Raw genomic sequence first — 17,508 nt, 5'->3', positions numbered from 1 at the left:
CCTATCAGGCTTGGTTAGCCTGTGGGACTCCGGAGGCAGCCGACAGGTACCGACAGGCCAAGCGGAATGCGGCTCGGGCAGTGGCTGAAGCAAAAACTCGGGTGTGGGAGGAGTTCAGAGAGGCCATGGAAAAAGACTTTCAGACTGCCTCGAAGAGATTCTGGCAAACCGTCAGGCGTCTCAGGAGGAGGAAGCGGTGCTCTACCTGCACTGTGTATAGTGCTGGCGGAGCGCCGCTGACGTCGACTGAGAAAATTGTCAGGCGGTGGAAGGAATACTTCGAGGACCTCCTCAATCCCACTGACACGTCTTCCGAGGAGGAAGCAGAGTCTGGCGATGAGGGGGATGACCCGCCAATTTCCGGGGGCGAGGTCACTGAGGCAGTTAAACAACTCCTTGGTGGCAGAGCTCCTGGTGTTGATGAGGTCCGCCCCGAGTTCCTGAAGGCTCTGGACGTTGTAGGGCTGTCCTGGTTGACACGCCTCTGCAATGTTGCGTGGAGATCAGGGGCAGTACCTGTGGACTGGCAGACCGGGATGGTGGTCCCCATCTTTAAGAAAGGGGACCGGAGGGTGTGTTCCAACTACAGGGGGATCACACTCCTCAGCCTCCCTGGGAAAGTCTATGCCAGGGTGCTGGAAAGGAGAGTTCTACCACAGTGCTGAATGCCTGAGTCAAATGAGGCTGCGTGCGTGTGTGTCTGCAGTCGAGAATGCTCAGCTGAAGGCCAGCAAAGTCAGTCAGCTCCTGGGACAAAGTCTGGGACCCCCTTTGCTGGTTAGAGAGGACGAAACCAAAGAGTGGAGGAACAACGAGGACAACGGTGGTGGGGGGCAGGGGTCTGCAGCCCCTTCTCACTTTCCCAGCTTACCTGCAGTCACTGCTTCCTCGCAGGTGTCCGTCTCCTTCAGCCTCAGAGACACGAGCAGGAAAATGAGATGAGAGATATAATGCTTAAAAAAAAGTAGTTTTAATTCAGCCAACACTTTCTTGAAATAGAAAAATAATTTTGTTTTGACTTTGAGAGCAATTTGGAGAGTCTCGGTCTGTCAACGTTGTTTTTTTGCATATTTGGTGGACACTTTGGGTTGTTTTGTGTTTGTAAACTTCAGAGAAATAAATGTAGTAATTCAAGGAAAGGAGAGTTCGTCCGCTAGTCGAACCTCGGATACAGGAGGAACAATGCGGTTTTTGTCCTGGTCGCGGAACACTGGACCAGCTCTTTATCCTCTCCAGGATACTTGAGGGTGCATGGGAGTTTGCCCAACCAGTCTACATGTGTTTTGTGGACTTGGAGAAGGCATTCGACCGTGTCCCTCGGGGTGTCCTGTGGCAGGTGTTGCGGGAGTATGGGGTGTCTGGCCCATTGCTACGGGCCATTCGATCCCTATACAACCGTTGCAAGAGCTTGGTTCGCATTGCCGGCAATAAGTCGGACTCGTTCCTGGTGGGTGATGGGCTCCGCCAGGGCTGCCCTTTGTCTCCGGTTCTGTTCATAATTTTCATGGACAGGATTTCTAGGCGCAGCCAAGTGGCGGAGGGCTTTCACTTTGGTGGCCTCAGAATCTCATCTCTGCTTCTCGTGGATGATGTGGTTCTGTTGGCTTCATCAGGTGAGGGCCTCCAGCTCGCATTGGAACCATTCGCAGCCGAGTGTGAAGCAGCGGGAATTAGAATCAGCACCTCCAAATCTAAGGCCATGGTCCTCAGCCGGAAAAGGGTGGAGTGCCCACTTCGGGTCGGGGATGAGTTCCTGCCCCAAGTGGAGGAGTTCAAGTATCTCGGGGTCTTGTTCGTGAGTGATGGGAGAAGGGAGCCGGAGATCAACAGACGATCAACAGACTGGTCCGTCGTGGAGAAGAGAGAGCTGAGTGTAAAAGCGAAGGGAGGTCTGGGCCTCTTTGCTTAGGCTGCTGCCCCCGCGACCCGGCCACGGATAAAGCGGAAGAAGATGGATGAATGGATGGATGGATGGCTCCAAAAGGATGGGAAACACTGCTCTATGGTACAAAATAGACATGACAGGTTGAACATTAGTCTCTGCAGGGGTACAGGTATTTAGTGGCTAGTAAAAGTCCAACATGCAATCTCACACACACAGCATTACAGTGAGTTTGTTTACATTGTTTGTATTATAAAATGACACCAAAAGCATGAAAAAATCTGATTGAAGAACAAAGACTGATGACAGATAGGAGCACAGTGAGGTATGGGACATTAGCAGGAACATGATATCTCTGTTAGGGCTGCCACAAACGATTACTTTGATAGTCGACTAGTCACCGATTATTTTTGCGATTAGTCGACTAATCAGATCATCATCCACTGGACGTAAAACTACAGCTTATTGCACCAGCAGCATCTGCTCTTATATAACTATCATTAGCTTACAGCTTTAAGCTTTTAAGGTGCTAACTAAAAATAAAGACAAGATGATAGTTTATAAAATTTTAATGAAATTTGCAGATTGTTTCGGTGAAGTTTAATAAACTCCTTGCTATCTAAAATATAACAGGACACCGGAGTATATTCTCCAGCATCTCACACTTCTGATAATCAGCTGTCTGCTTGACGTTTATTCAGCTGTGTAAAAACTATAACTTTAACCTCAGCCAAACCGATTTACTCAGGAACAAATAAAATACTAAAGAAAGCCAAACAATAACATTTTTAAGTTATCTAAGTGACTTATATATCATGTTTAACCTGAGTAGCGAAAGACGTCGGTGGGTTTGAAAACGATTTGCCGGGAGTCCGCTGTTCTCACGGCTCTAGTTAGCCTAGCCCCCGGCTCGCTATCGAGCTAGTGGGTAACAGACGTCTCCGAAAACGTCGGAGCGCTTTTGAAAATATGTGGTGTCCTGATAAACTGAGCAGATATTTGAGGTTTACACAGCTACATTCTCCCTGAAAATATGTTAAACTTTATTTTGTGACCCAGAAAGAATAATAAGAGTAACATTAAAACTAACTAGCTGCCGCCATTGTTGGAAACTGAGCTGGGCTGCGCTATGAATTCTGGGACACAGCTTCTTCTTCTTCGGGGTTTAACGGCAGCTGGCATCCTTGTACATGCAGTGCTGCCATCTTCTGTTTCAGTCCGTTATTACACTCTTAAATCCTGCTACTTATTCCTGCGTCTTTTGGGATCTTACAAAGCTTCAAACGACGCGTCGACTATTAAATCAGTCGTTGACGATTTTGATAGTTGACGTAATCGTGACTAGTCGACTAATCGTGGCAGCCCTAATCTCTGTCACTCACACTTGGAAAAGTTAGCTGCAGGCTAAACTAACGGGCCTATTTACCTGTAAGATGGCGCACTGTAATAAATTTATGTTGTTTGAAAATGATTGCAGCTGTGGAAATACGAGCCTGGATACAGATAATGGCACGTGAGCGGCACCCTTGCATCCCCAGCTCCTTTTCTGAGCTTTTAATCGCTTCCCGGGATTGCAAACACATTTCAGGTGCTCCGCTGCACCATTCAATTGATTTTCCTTACAGGTTGCTATGACCACTTTAGTGGAGACAGAATTTGAAATGGGGCACCACATGTCAAAGGAAGGAGCAAATAGTTTGTCTTTGTAGCCATGACAGTTGTGTGGATTTTCATCTGAATAATTCTGGCCTGTACTCATGTATTCAGTGATTCTCCAGCCAAAACACATATTGTGTTTGACTTACGCGTTAATAGAGGCTGCCTGACTGTGCCAAGCAGCTGCATATTAGGACCTATTACGTGATTTCATAGCTCTTAGAAAATTGCTCCTATTCACAACGAAACGGCTGGGGGTGGGGCAGAAGTGTTGGGTGGGTGGTGGGTGGAGGGGAGCGGGGGCTGTGGGAGGATGTGACGAAAAGCCCCCAACACACAATCGTGCCTTTTCAATTGGCGATGGCAAGGTTGATGACAACATGACCATTGTGTTATAATGATAACACCACAAAGGCATCTGCCCCCCTCATCAAGGCTTCGCAGCGGCTGCAGATACAATTTAATTCACTGCTCCGTTGACGGCGCTGATACCATTATGTAGCACGTCGGCACAGGGGTAATCACTGTCGTTCCTGAGAGCGGGATGAAAAAAGACAAGCGTGAAAAAGAGGGGGGGAAAGATGGAGGGACAATGATGGGGAGGCTGAAACTTACAATTAAGAATGCCAATTGTGATGTGTCAGAGCCCCCTGTGGACTCGTGCTCATATACTTGCAACGCTTCCAGCGCTGTTTATTTACCATGGCTACCAGTAATTATAATTAACACGTCATTTAGTTCGAGGCGCCCTCTCGTAGGTTGCCGAGTCTGGACAGCGACAGAGAAGAGGCTGAGGAAGAAAACTGGCAGCTAAGTGCTATTGAGCGCCTGATACGGAGGACGGCAGAGTGGATATCGCAGAGCGCTGACGTTCATCAACTTCTTAATTAGGTGTCACCGGGGGGAAGGAATTGCCCACGGCAGTGGCACTAATGCTTAATTTCTCCCTCACTCAGCTGTAATGTTTAATTAGTTAAGTGGCAGGGCAGTCTTTAGGGTGTTCTTCTCCTACCGAGGTACGATTGCAGCTTGAAACGTTGCTGTTTGGAGTTTCGTCAGATTTTGTTCCCAATGTTTTACTAAAACTGTTTAATCACAGAGTTTCATATTGACAGTGAATCGGACGGCTGCATGTTCAGTTACACTCATAAATCACCTTCAGTGTCTTTAGTGGTGCCAGGGTGTTGTCACTGGGTTTACGCTCTGCTGTACAGGTCAAACCTTTTCTCTGCATCGATAATCTGACCTTTACTATTCATCCACACTTTATTTTTACTGCCTGGAAGCTTTGAACACACAACAAACATGACAAAAGACAGACGCCAAACAGGTTTCATGTAAAACTTTCAAATTAAGACTAAAGTATGTACAACGTGGGACACAAACTATTTTATTCTTAAAAGTCTCGTTTTGGGGGGTTTGACACATTTCCTGTAATCATCCCTGCTGCAGGCAGCTTCTGCCAACTACAGCTCCCACAGACCCTCTTGACTCTACATCCAGGTAACTGTCGACATGTTTACATTATTCAGAGCACATTTATATTTGTATGAATGAAAACTTGAAAACCCAAAGGAAAAAGGTAAGTGTGCTGAGATTGTTTTTAGTGTTTCTGGCTTGTTTTCAGGACTTTGCCTCACAGATCAAACCAGACATGATCAAAAAAGCAGGACGGAAACAAAAGAAGAATAAAACTCCTTAAAAGCTCATACAGTTCAAATAAAGACAGAGGCATTGTATCTGGCCTTTATAAGGGATTAACAAATATGAAATTACACTCGACCCTATATATCAAAACAAAATGGGAAATGGAGGGAGGAATAGAGATAAAGGAGGACAACAATATGGACATACATATGGAAATGTAGCAGCTCGCAGAGCTGGAGGGAATTTGGGTGGAAAAGCCTGATAAGATATTTTATTCCACCTCACCAAAAATCTCACTATGAAGGTAACCCGCACAAATCACTATCATATTTTCTGGGACTGTCATGTTATTAAAACGTATTGTAAGGGGATACATGCAGCAATACGAGAGATATTTGGAGGTTATTTACCTTTGGGAAGTAAAACTTTATTTTTTGGACTTATCAGAAGGATGGACAAAGAACGATAAATACTTGTTTAATATTTTACTGGCAGCAGGTAAAAAAGCCATCACAGAAAAATGGCTTTCTTCAGAGAGCCCAACTATGAACATGTGGATGGACATCACAATGGACATTTACAGGATGGAGAACAGGCCAGCAGATATGAACTATAAGAGGACCTGTTTGTATCACGATGGAAGAAATGGATGGACTATATAAAAAAACGCAGGCCAGATTTTGATTTTGACTGTGTTAAGTACTAGAAGATATATTAGAGAATATATTAGTTATATTAATGGTAGTAAAATCTCACTCCCTACATGCCTGTTTCTTTCTTTCTTTTTCTGTTTTGCTCCCTTTTTTCTCTTTCCCTCCTTTTGTATGGATATTTTAGTTGTTTAAAAAGAGAAAAAAGCAAAAATACATGTAACAAATTGTTGAAGCTGATGGTTTTGTACAGTTATTCCTAAATGTCAATTAAAGAAAAGAAAACGAAAACTCCAGCAATGTTAGCTTAACTGCTATTGTTACATAGAAGCAGTGTGCAGTGAAAGCTTTCCCACGCTCCTCTCTGCTGTGTGAGCTCCTGCTTTCTCCACCAAACATGGCCTGTGTGGATTTTTACATGAGTCAGGACCAGCGTTAAACCCAGAACGCAGTTAGCGGTAAATGTGTTGGTCATGTATTTCCTTTGCCATTGTCATAGGTAATATCAATTAAAAATCACGTCTTGTCACCATTTAGTAAAGAATTAAATGTTCCCACCCGGGCTGAGGTGTAGCATCACACGTCATGACTCGTAAAGAGAAGCTCATGTCCACCCTTGAAATACTTGCACAACACTCCCCTTTATTAATATTCTGGTTCTCTATCCTTTTCCTCGTCTATTCAATCAGACACGGATGAAGAAAATAAAAAACGGGGTTAATAATCTGAATATGAGCTCATAAATAAATATGAGGTTCGGTGTAAAGTCTCGTTCTAATGAGGTCATTCAGTGCTGAGGTGTCGAGTGTTACGGCGCTCTCGTCAGCTGCAGGGATGCATCGTCCTTTAGAAAAACCTAATTGTTGTCTTTGTTTCCATCACGACCTTTTGTTCATGAGTTGATGTTAAAGTTCTTCTTCACATGAGTACAGCCTTTCATATTTCATCAATACTAATGACTCGTTTGTAAAATTCACACATATGCTTTGTTTAAACACTGACTTGTGTTTTTTAATAACCTGTTGTCCTCATAACCGAGTCTGTGAGGTGCTGGAGACAGCAACACCCAGAAAAATATTAATAGCTATTAATACATTTGACAGTCATGCTATTTAATACAAACACTAACTCTAACATACAAAACGGATGATGAGCTTTTAAAACAGCATCGTAACAAATGTATCCAATAGTGTGTAAGCTTAGAATTTAACAACCACGTGTAACACTGAAAGATATTAGTCCTGAAATTCCCTCACATCGGTGTTGTAGGATGTGATGTTTGTCATATTTTACTATTTTTATTTGTTCTGTTACGTGAAACTGAAAAAGCCGTTTCCCGTCTTTCCTTTCATCTTGTTTTTTTCTGTGTTTTCTAGTCTCTCAGATGGTCATTGAAGAGGTCAGCGCCATCCAGGAGAACCTGGAGATTGAGCGAACGTGCAGAGAAAGTGCTGAAGCGCTGGCCTCCAAGGTACAGTTGACCTTACGTTAAATCAGATCTGAACTAATTTCCTATGCGTGCTCAGATTCAGTTTCACATTTACTAAAACGGTGTCATTAAAGTAAAACAAGAGAAGAATAAAGTAATAAAATAATGTTGGTTTAAACCGGCTTTCCTAAGTGAATGTTAGAGTCCAATCAGCCATTTGTGATGACATTATCTGAGCGCAGGGTTACAATCACAGCGCTCTCTGGTCCTCTGCCGCCGCTCCTGTCCCCACGGCTCAGTGTAGAAAATTGCGTTGGATTCTTCTGATTCACAGCACAATTTTTTGGAGTCCTTGCCAAAATGCGAGTTGTGATTGAAAGTGGGGGAGTCTGGCACATAGTGATTTTGCAGCCCACTGGTGCTGAACTTATCACAGTAATCATTTCTCATTCAATTTCTGCACAAAAGCCCTCAGAGTCCACCTGGTTGGACGCGAGTGTGGACAGTTGGAGACTGAGGAAGAATTACAGTGAAGGTGGGCTTTTTCATCAGAGTAGGTCATCTGCTAATCGCGAGGTTGCTGGTTCGATCCCAAATATCCTTGGGCAAGGATAACTCCGAGTTTCATCCACGGGAGTGTGACTGTGTGTGAACGTTGGATAAAAAGCACTTAAGCACAGAAAAGGCGCTCGTGTGAATGAGTGACTGCTGCGCTTTGAGTGCTTCAGGGGAAGAATCAGTCCATTTACACACTGATCATCTGCTGACATTATCACTTACTCATTTGTTCACTTAATTACTTAATTGTGTCTCTATGTTTAAAAGGTTTTTTAACCTCTAAACCAGCAAATAACAAATGAAATTATTACTAGTGTCATTTGAGTATTAAAATATTTGATGTTAATGTTACATCAGGTCTATATGTTTATATTAAAGGAGTTTTACTGCACTGAGCAGTAGACAGATATTCTTATTGATCATAGAAATCTTGTGTTTCAGCAGTGGCCATGAAACATATCTGACTCCTTGTGTTTGCTGACCCCCGCGAGTCCTGCTCGCCTCCTCATGAGTAGCTCAGGGTGACAAAGATAAGGTGGATGATATTGTCCCACCTCAGGTGATCAACAGTTCCTATGATTAAGGATCAGCTCAGCTTCTGTCATCTGCTGTAACAGGCCAACTATGCCTCCCTGATGAAACTTTACCAAAGATCAGTACCAGCTGTGTTACCACAGGAAGCCCGGAGCTTAAATCGCACAGCACACTTACCAACCGTAGCAAATATGATACAGATATGATAGAAATTAAAACTTGCCTATGCAAATATTGAATTTTTACATTAGTCAAATATTCAATCAAAAGTTCAGAACATGTCTGTGAAGGTTCTCAGTCATCCAGGTCATCGTAGTCTAAGGAGCTTGGAAAGAAAAGCGTCTGGACTTCTTTAAGTTGCTTGAAGACGTTTCACCTCTCATCCCAGAAGCTTCTTCAGTTCTGAACTGAAGAAGCTTCTGGTAGAGTTAGAATTGTGACTCTACCGTTTTTAAGTAGCCTTTTCTCTCCAGATTCATGAAGCACTGTTGATAAACAGACTTCTATAACTTTACTAGTCAAATAAAATAAATCTATTCCAGTTGCATTAACAGCAGTAACCAGCGGTTACCAGGAGTCCAGCTTTAGAAAGTTGAGATATTTACAACTATTAAATTGGTCAAGTGAAGCTTGAGCCCCTCCCAGAGTAGAAAAAGGTAACGTGAGTATGAGGTAATAAAAGTGCTGCTGAGTCTCCACATGAGCTACGAGGCTCACGAGCAGCTGCAGTACGTAGATTTGCACTGCAGCATCTGAAGTAGGTGTTACTCTAACTAGTCGTATACAAGCTGCCTTTCTTCCTAATTTACTTTTTAAATTTTGTTTTGTAAAATAAACGTTTCAAAGATGAACAGCATACTTTGGAACTAATGACAGAGAATCAGATGTGACAAACTGTATTTGTCTTGAAATGTTGTCCAGGATTATTGTGAATCCCACTTGCAGCTGACTGAGCACAGAACAGACATCATGTTTCAGGCTTTGTCCAGTGAAGCGGCTGCTAACAGCTAGCACTGTGCTATTTCAGGAAGGAATTATGATTTCTGGCTAAAAGGCTGCTTGGTCTAAGTAACGACTCTCCTTCAGGCTTTATTTGATGTGCTCGCTTTGCTTCACTAACGGCTTCTTTCTTCATATAAAGCGACGTCCATAACCAGACACTCCCTGTGCTGTGGGTGTGTGGGGCGGACAGCAATAGTCCTTAGCTATTTCAAAGAATAAATCCATTTATTAATTATTAACTTACTTATGTTAAAAGCATCACGTTTGTTCACCATAAATCCATAAGCAGAGTACAGTCTGAAACGTTACGCTGGCCTTTCAGCAGCAATACTCCAAAGTCACCATTCCTGTGCACACTGTGTTAACGTGGGTTTATTACTCATTTGCATTTAAATCAGAGCTGGAACACACCACGACGGCAAGTTAAACTCTATGTTAATTTCTGTCCCCAATGATGGTAATTTTGCACAACAAATATCTCCAAGGCCGCTCTGAAAGAAGCCAAAGTTTAGAGCAATTCTTTAACTCGTCAACATTTTGATTTAAAAGCAGCTGGAGGGGGTTAGCAATTTACAACCAGTCAGAGGAGAATGTGGCTTTGATGCTTAATGTTTTTGTGTTGCTGTATGATCAAGGCTGTGACTTTGTAATGGCGACCTCCAAAGAGAGCGCTAGCCGACTGTTATGTCAGCCTCGAGTCATCTAAGTATGTAATTTTAGATGTACATCTTTCACCGATTGTAGATTATTATCAGAAGAATGTGATTCCATGTTATGTATTGTTGATTGCATTTCAGAAAAAAAGCTGTCGTCTGAAGGGTGTCATCAAAAGATGGAATTGCTGCAATCCGCTCTCACCGGGATGCCATTAATAAATGCTTCTTTCATGGCTCCTGTTTTCTATTTCCTTTACTTTTTTCTTCCCTTTAGGGGCTTTTCTTCCTTCAGGTGACATCAAGAAGCGTGCATAAGAGGCATCAGTCCCACGGCTTTCATTCATGCTTTACTTACCACTGGTCTCCTTAATTCATATATATAAGTATATAAATATATATAATGCTAATAAAGTATAATGCTTCAACAGAGAAGCACACACTCCTGTAGCAATGATTATAACGGAGTGTGAAAATATTAACAGCTAAAATGAATTGTTATTCCTACTACAGTGGTGCTGCCATGTTGTACTGCAGTTCTGTGAGTGGACTGTCCGAGTTGTGTTTATGTTCTTTAGATGTTGGTGGTCTACAGTCTACTGTCTACTTGTATAAAACCCATGAATGCTTTGTTACCAGGACAGTTTACTGCAGCTAGGACATGCAGCACATTAGAAGATATTGTTTTAATAGAAGTATCAGTACTTTGGTGAAAACAAGCAAAATATGATTTGAGCTCAACTTTGTTTCCTGTAAAATGAATTTGCCACCGATTATGTGAAACGATGAAGACGTGACTAAAGTGCAAATGTTCAAAGCATTTCTACACATAGCATCAGCTGTTGCAATTATGGGCATATTTATGTTCATGAAGGTCTCTCTGTGGAACTTGGTAATCCTTGAAATGTGTTCTTGAGTTGGTTTGATGTTGTGAAGGAGTTTTTCTTAACTAAGAGAAGAATTTTGCTCTAATCTATTTGAGCTGCCTCCTGTGGTCTCAGATGTTTTGCTCTTGCTGAGTTTGGCACTGCAATCTGTGTTCGAGCCCAGCGATGGCCTACTGTCCTCACTGTCCTCACTGTCCAGTTAAAATGCCATGAAACAGCTTGTCAGTCAGTCCAGTTACTCTTGAGAAAACGTGAAATAATGTATTCAGATGGCTGTATTTCCTAAATATTTAGTGCAATACTTTTGTATTGCATTAAATACAAAAGTATTTTGTATTTAATTAATGTTAAAAGTCCACTTTGCTGGTGTGCAAGGGCACCAAAAACTTATGGACTTGACTGCAGGTGTGTTGAACTTCAGTTGGTGTCTTTATGATCTTATTCTGACAGTACATTACACTTCCTTTGCCTGCATGCTACAGCTGGACAGGCAGAACCGCTCTCTGAAGAGGAAGAGTATGATGTTGCTGTCTCACATCAGCCCTGAGACCATCGCTGACATCGACCTCAATGATGAAGCAGAAGAGAGTGAGGACCTGCATGCATCGAGCCACAACTGCCTGTCTCCTCAGTGCTGCACCTCCACCTCAGGTACCGTAGAAAGTAAAGCCTACACTGTGCTGACAGACCTCACCTACAGCATTCATTCATTCACCAAAGAGTATTTGAACACAAGAATGTGTTCACTGGTCACAAGGAGAGCTGTGAAAGCACTTGTGCACTGGTACATTTACTTGCATCTGCTGGCAGTGATAAGTTACTGCAAAGACAAACTCTGGGTTAGAAGATGGATGAATGAAGAAGGGAATGTACCACTGAGGTGAAATCTAGTTTGGAATCCATGTGCTTTGTGTTTGACTCTTCATTTTACAAGGACTTTACTCAAAGTCTTCACGTGGCACATAGTTTCTCACATATTTGAATGAGTGGAAATCAAATTACCTGGATTCTAGAGGTAATGGTTCGGTCGTGTTTATGGAGCGGACCCAAAAGCAGACGAAAAGTAACGAAGAGAGAGACGTTTTATCGGACTGAATGCCAACAAACAAAAACACGAAGCAAAACAAGAGAACTGAAACCTAAACTGGGAAAACTAAACGAACTCTGTAAACTGTGGCAGGAGACATGAAACACGTAGACGGGGAATAACCCCGAGCATGAACAGTGGTAACAAAACACTCAGACGACCTGACACTGAGGACTTAAACACAGGAGGGGAAGGAGGGAAGTAGAATGAAGCATGACGCCACAGGGGAAACAAAACTAAACACACTGAGCAGGGGAACAATGGACCTTTCAAAATAAAACAGGAAACATGGAGATGCAGACATGACGAAGCGACAAACATCAACCAGACTAAAACTCAACTAAGACAAACTAATATGCCAGAATTTTTCTCATTAATCAGAAATATGCAATAACTCAACTACATCCTTAACAAGAATAAAACATGATTCTAACATAAGAAGTCAAGAACAGAAAAAACAAACTCAAGATGCTGGGTCTCAGACCCCGACAGGTTTAAGCCCGCCCCATTGCCACGTCCATCACAGTGTGAAATTTAGCTTCACCAAAAATTCAATTTACAGATGACATGAAGAGTATAACGTCTACACCCTTAGAGTAAAAAAATATTAGGTGTGTTGCGCACGTGTGCATAAAATAACTGGCAGATGTCCTGAGAGTTTTCAGCTGACTGAAGTTCAGCACTGCAGACGTATTTTCTCCTCCAGCTGCCTCTGGCTCACGTCATGGTCAGTTCCTTTAGTCAAACAGTAATTATACCTCCGGTGATAATGGATTTATACTCGATGATGCTTTTCCATTCATGTCGTTGGCATTAAAAGGGACAGATAATCATGTCATTTGCAAATAATATGCTGTGATACAGGCAATACTGAAATAAGTTGACTTTTGCAAAGATTGCGGGCTTATTATCTTGAAAATTCATAATTGCATGTTAATGGACAGCTAGTCAAAGCAGCCCCTGTGATGAAACACCAGATATTTGGCTACAGACTTCTGTAGATCCCAGCCAAACAAACGAGCTCTCGTAGGTTCTGAGCTAAGTACATCACACCGATTGTGTTCATCTGTTCAAATCATTTTCAGTATTTCGCTTGAAAATTTTATGACACGAAATCCTCGTTCTGCTCACCAGAAGGCAATCCATCTGTACCTGAAACAGCTTTTGGTGTCAGCGACCTTCTTCTGCTTAAGTACCCTGTTTAAATGTCTCAGACTGTTCCTGCTGTGAGCTGTTTGTATTAACACGTCTTTATTTCAAGATTTATTCCATTTGTCACATTTTTGGACACGTACAGTTCTTAACCAACGTATCGGCACAGCACAGGTTTAAGCCACAGCTGCACTAAATTAAACTAAAAGAGTATTTTTTAATGGTTAAACTCACCACTAAAGCTCAACATGATCCTTTTAATGCTGAAATATAATGTTTTTATGTTGTCCTTGAAATTTAAGATTTGTTGTTTTACAAAAAGTGGAAAAAATAAGAAAGCCCATATATATATATATATATATATATATATATATATATATATATATATATATATATATATATATGGAAGACAGCACAGAGGCACTAATCATGGCAGCACAAGAACAAGCTCTGAGTACAAGATCCATAGAGGCTGGGGTCTATCACACCAGGCAAGACCCCAGGTGCAGGCTGTGTAAAGATGCCCCAGAGACAATCCAGCACATAACAGCAGGGTGCAAGATGCTAGCAGGCAAGGCATACATGGAACGCCATAACCAAGTGGCCGGCATAGTGTACAGGAACATCTGTGCCGAGTATAACCTGGAAGTCCCGAGGTCAAAATGGGAGATGCCCCCAAGGGTGGTGGAGAATGACCGAGCTAAGATCCTGTGGGACTTCCAGATACAGACGGACAAAATGGTGGTGGCTAACCAACCGGACATAGTGGTGGTAGACAAACAGAAGAAGACGGCCGTAGTGATCGATGTAGCGGTTCCGAATGACAGCAATATCAGGAAGAAGGAACACGAGAAGCTGGAGAAATACCAAGGGCTCAGAGAAGAGCTCGAGAGGATGTGGAGGGTGAAGGTAACGGTGGTCCCCGTGGTAATCGGAGCACTAGGTGCGGTGACTCCCAAGCTAGGCGAGTGGCTCCAGCAGATCCCGGGAATAACATCGGAGATCTCTGTCCAGAAGAGCGCAGTCCTGGGAACAGCTAAGATACTGCGCAGGACCCTCAAGCTCCCAGGCCTCTGGTAGAGGACCCGAGCTTGAAGGATAAACCGCCCGCAGGGGCGTGCTGGGTGTTAGATATATATATATATATATATATATATATATATATATATATATATATATATATATATATACATATATATAAAAGTTCTGCAGTGCTGAACTTCAAAAAAGGAAGTTTTAGTGGTTAAAGCGCTAAAGTCCAGGGCGCCGACTCAAAGAAGCATTCTTATTTGACTCATAAGTTCTAATAAAGTTTTAGTTTCAGAGACAATTTTGACAAAGTTTGAAGTATTTGTGTTTTCTTGTTTGTATGACAGCTGGTCTCGTACATTTGTTAGGCACGGTCTATAAGCACAAACTAAAAAACGAGAATGTAACACCAGTATGAATGAATTACTCTGTTTCAATCATTTGGTATTATTTGGTAGACTAGAACTGATCAGCGTTTCAAAGAGGTTTGGCTCTACATAATAAATGTTCTTATTTGACGAAACAAACACAGGTTAACCCACAGAATGTCACAGTTGTACAGTCAGTGCACAACAACATTGTTTAACTGTGCTGCTTTTTTTAGCGCTGCAAAATAAGTTGGAAATGACAGTTAAGGAGAAAAATCAAGCACTCTCTGATCTTGAGGCAGTAAGAGAACTACTGAGGGCGACCAAGGAGGAAGTAAGTATTTAATATTTCTTTTTCCCTGTTGTGAATACTTTGGCCAGCAAGCGTGTGAATGCAGATTCCCAGTTCTTAGTAGTGAATATGTGCAAAATGTGTCCCTGCATTGTTGTTTCCTAACAATAATAACAGTGACACATTAGCACGGAGGACAGAAAGGGATCCACTGTGTGTGCAGCTGCACTTTGCATGGCAGAGGTTTGTCATGTGCTGCCGCATCTCTGTTTTGCTGCAGTCGAGAGGGAACACACAACGAGTCACATTTAAGGCAGGTGTGCACTGTAAGTTAAATGTTAGGACCATGTCTGTGGTCAAACTGTGGTCATAAATATTTTGTGCTTGTAAATCAAATGTTTAGTTGTGAACTGAGTTTTGTAACCTTTAAACATGTTAAAATGTTATGTTTGTGCTTCTATAGATGAGAATTTGTGTTTGTAAAAGTATTTACATGAGTTACAGTGTTGTTTGCATAGGTCTACGTGTAAAACTCTGCGCTCTGGTTCCCTGGATGTGTGACAGTTTCAACTTACAAGTACGAATTTTGTCAATCACAAATGAAACAATCCAATCAGAGAACAGATGGGTTTGGCTGTCGGAGGGGTGCTTTACGGAGCTGCAGGTCCTGGAAGGATAAATGCTCTTTTACATGCCAGCCCAGCGTTTTCCTTCATCACCACGAAGGAAAACAGTCTGTGCGTGTCCGAGTCCGATGAATTTTGTGTCACAGGTTTACGAGCTCACACAGGGACCTCCAGAGACTTTAACGGCTCTGTGGACCTCGAGAAGGAGCAGCATTGTGGAAATGACACAGTCTTCACTAGTATGTAGGAAGACACCAGTAGTAGGATAGTTACAAAGCTTTCTTCGTTGTGAATGAGCGATACATGTTTTTATTGAACATTTGAAGATAAAACAACAGTAACTCCTGTAGAGGACATAAAGTCAGAGACAGAAACAACAAGGAGCAGGCGCATCTAGTACACGCAGAGCTGCAGCAAGAAAACGACAGCGCAGCGGCCAGCGCAACAAATTTTGCGCTCTCAGTTAGAAGTGAATGCGTCTGCTGTGAAAGGACCTTCATGCTGTGACTCACAGCAATGGTCCCGGGTCAGCCCTGACTTTGTGTTAAGGTAATACTAAAGTATTAATGGTATTTCTAACCACTGATATACCAAAACTTTATCCTTTCAACAGCTACCAAAAGTTAGGGAACCTAGCTGCTATGGGACATTCATATGTTCTACCCTTCCAGGACCTGAAGCTCAGTAAAGCACCCCTCCGACAGCCAAGATCTTCAACCCACACCTCCGGCAGAGCTTCACCAGCAGTCTGAGGGAGACTGAGGACATTGAGTCTGAATGGACCATGTTCAGCATCTCCACTGTCGAAGCCACTGCAATAAGCTGTGGCCGCAAGGCAGTTGGTGCCTGTCGTGGTGGTTATTCCCAATCCAAATGGTGGACACTCGAGGTGAGAGGTGCCACCAAGCTGAAGGAGCCCTACCAGGCTTGGTTAGCCCGTGGGACTCCGGAGGCAGCTGATAGGTACTGACAGGCCAAGCTTAACGCGGCGTGGGTGGTGGCTGAAGCAAAAACTCGGGTGTGGGAGGAATTTCGGAGAAGCCAAGGAAAAAGACTTTTGGATTGCCTCGAAGAGATTCTGGCAAACCATCAGGCAACTCAGGAGGGAAAAGCGGTGCTCTACCTGCACTGTGTATAGTGCAGATGGAGCGCTGCTGACTTCGACTGAGAAAATTGTCAGGCAGTGGAAGGAATACTTCGAGGACCTCCTTAATCCCACTGGCACGTCTTCCATGGAGGAAGCAGAGTCTGGGGATGAGGTGGATGGCTCACCTATCTCTGCGAGGTCACTGAGGCAGTTAAACAACTCCTTGGTGGCAGAGCCCCTGGTGTTGATGAGGTCTGCCCCGAGTTCCTGAAGGCTCTGGATGCTGTAGGGCTGTCTTGGTTGACACGTCTCTGCAATGTTGCGTGGAGATCAGGGGCACCACCTCTGGATGGGCAGACCAGGGTTGTGGTCCCCATCTTTAAGAAGGGGGACCGGAGGGTGTGTTCCAAAAGGGTGGAGTGCCCACTCCAGATCAGGGACGAGTTCCTGCCCCAAGTGGAGGAGTTTAAGTATCTCGGGGTCTAGTTCGTGAGTGATGGGAGAAGGGAGCCGGAGACTGACAGACAGATTGGTGTGGCAGCCGCAGTGATGTGCAGTCTGTTGTGGTGAAGAGAGAGCTGAGTGTAAAACTGAAGCTTTCAATTTACCGGTCGATCTACGTCCCTACCTTCACCTATGGCCACGAGTTGTGGGTAGTGACCGAAAGAACGAGATCGCGGATACTAGTGGTGGAAATGGGCTTCCTCCGAAGAGTGGCTGGTCTCTCCCTTAGAGATAGGGTTAGAAATTCACCCAGAGTAGAGCCACTGCTCCTCCCGAATGAGCGAAGGGAGCCAGTTAAGGTGGTTCGGGCATCTGACAAGGATGCCTCCTGGGCACCTCCTGGGTGTTCTTGGCATGTCCCACTGGGAGGAGGCCCAGGACACGCTGGAGAGATTATATCTCTCGGCTGGCCTGGGAACGCCTTGGTGTTCCCCCGGACAAGCTGGAGGAGGTGGCTGGGGAGAG

The 17,508-nt window shown here is 43.5% G+C and overlaps 1 protein-coding gene across 2 annotated transcripts in view; it reads left to right on the top strand.

Annotated features, from left to right (window-relative positions):
* The window catches only part of shtn1 (shootin 1), a 38,291-nt gene that overhangs the window by 7,018 nt on the left and 13,765 nt on the right, over positions 1 to 17,508 (top strand). For both annotated transcript variants that reach the window (XM_085295894.1, XM_085295893.1), the window contains exons 4-6: positions 7,212 to 7,306; positions 11,381 to 11,549; positions 14,771 to 14,868. In XM_085295894.1, coding sequence (XP_085152020.1) covers positions 7,212 to 7,306; positions 11,381 to 11,549; positions 14,771 to 14,868 — 362 coding nt within the window. The remainder of the gene's footprint in view (positions 1 to 7,211; positions 7,307 to 11,380; positions 11,550 to 14,770; positions 14,869 to 17,508) is intronic.

The sequence above is a fragment of the Mchenga conophoros genome, linkage group LG13, assembly GCF_057382185.1.
Source record: "Mchenga conophoros isolate Kocher_MC1m ecotype Shallow Benthic linkage group LG13, M_conophoros_male_GT1.1, whole genome shotgun sequence".
In the NCBI taxonomy this organism is placed as follows: Eukaryota; Metazoa; Chordata; class Actinopteri; order Cichliformes; family Cichlidae; genus Mchenga; species Mchenga conophoros.
Note: the sequence above shows the minus strand (reverse complement) of the source record. Positions and strands in the feature narration are given on the sequence as shown.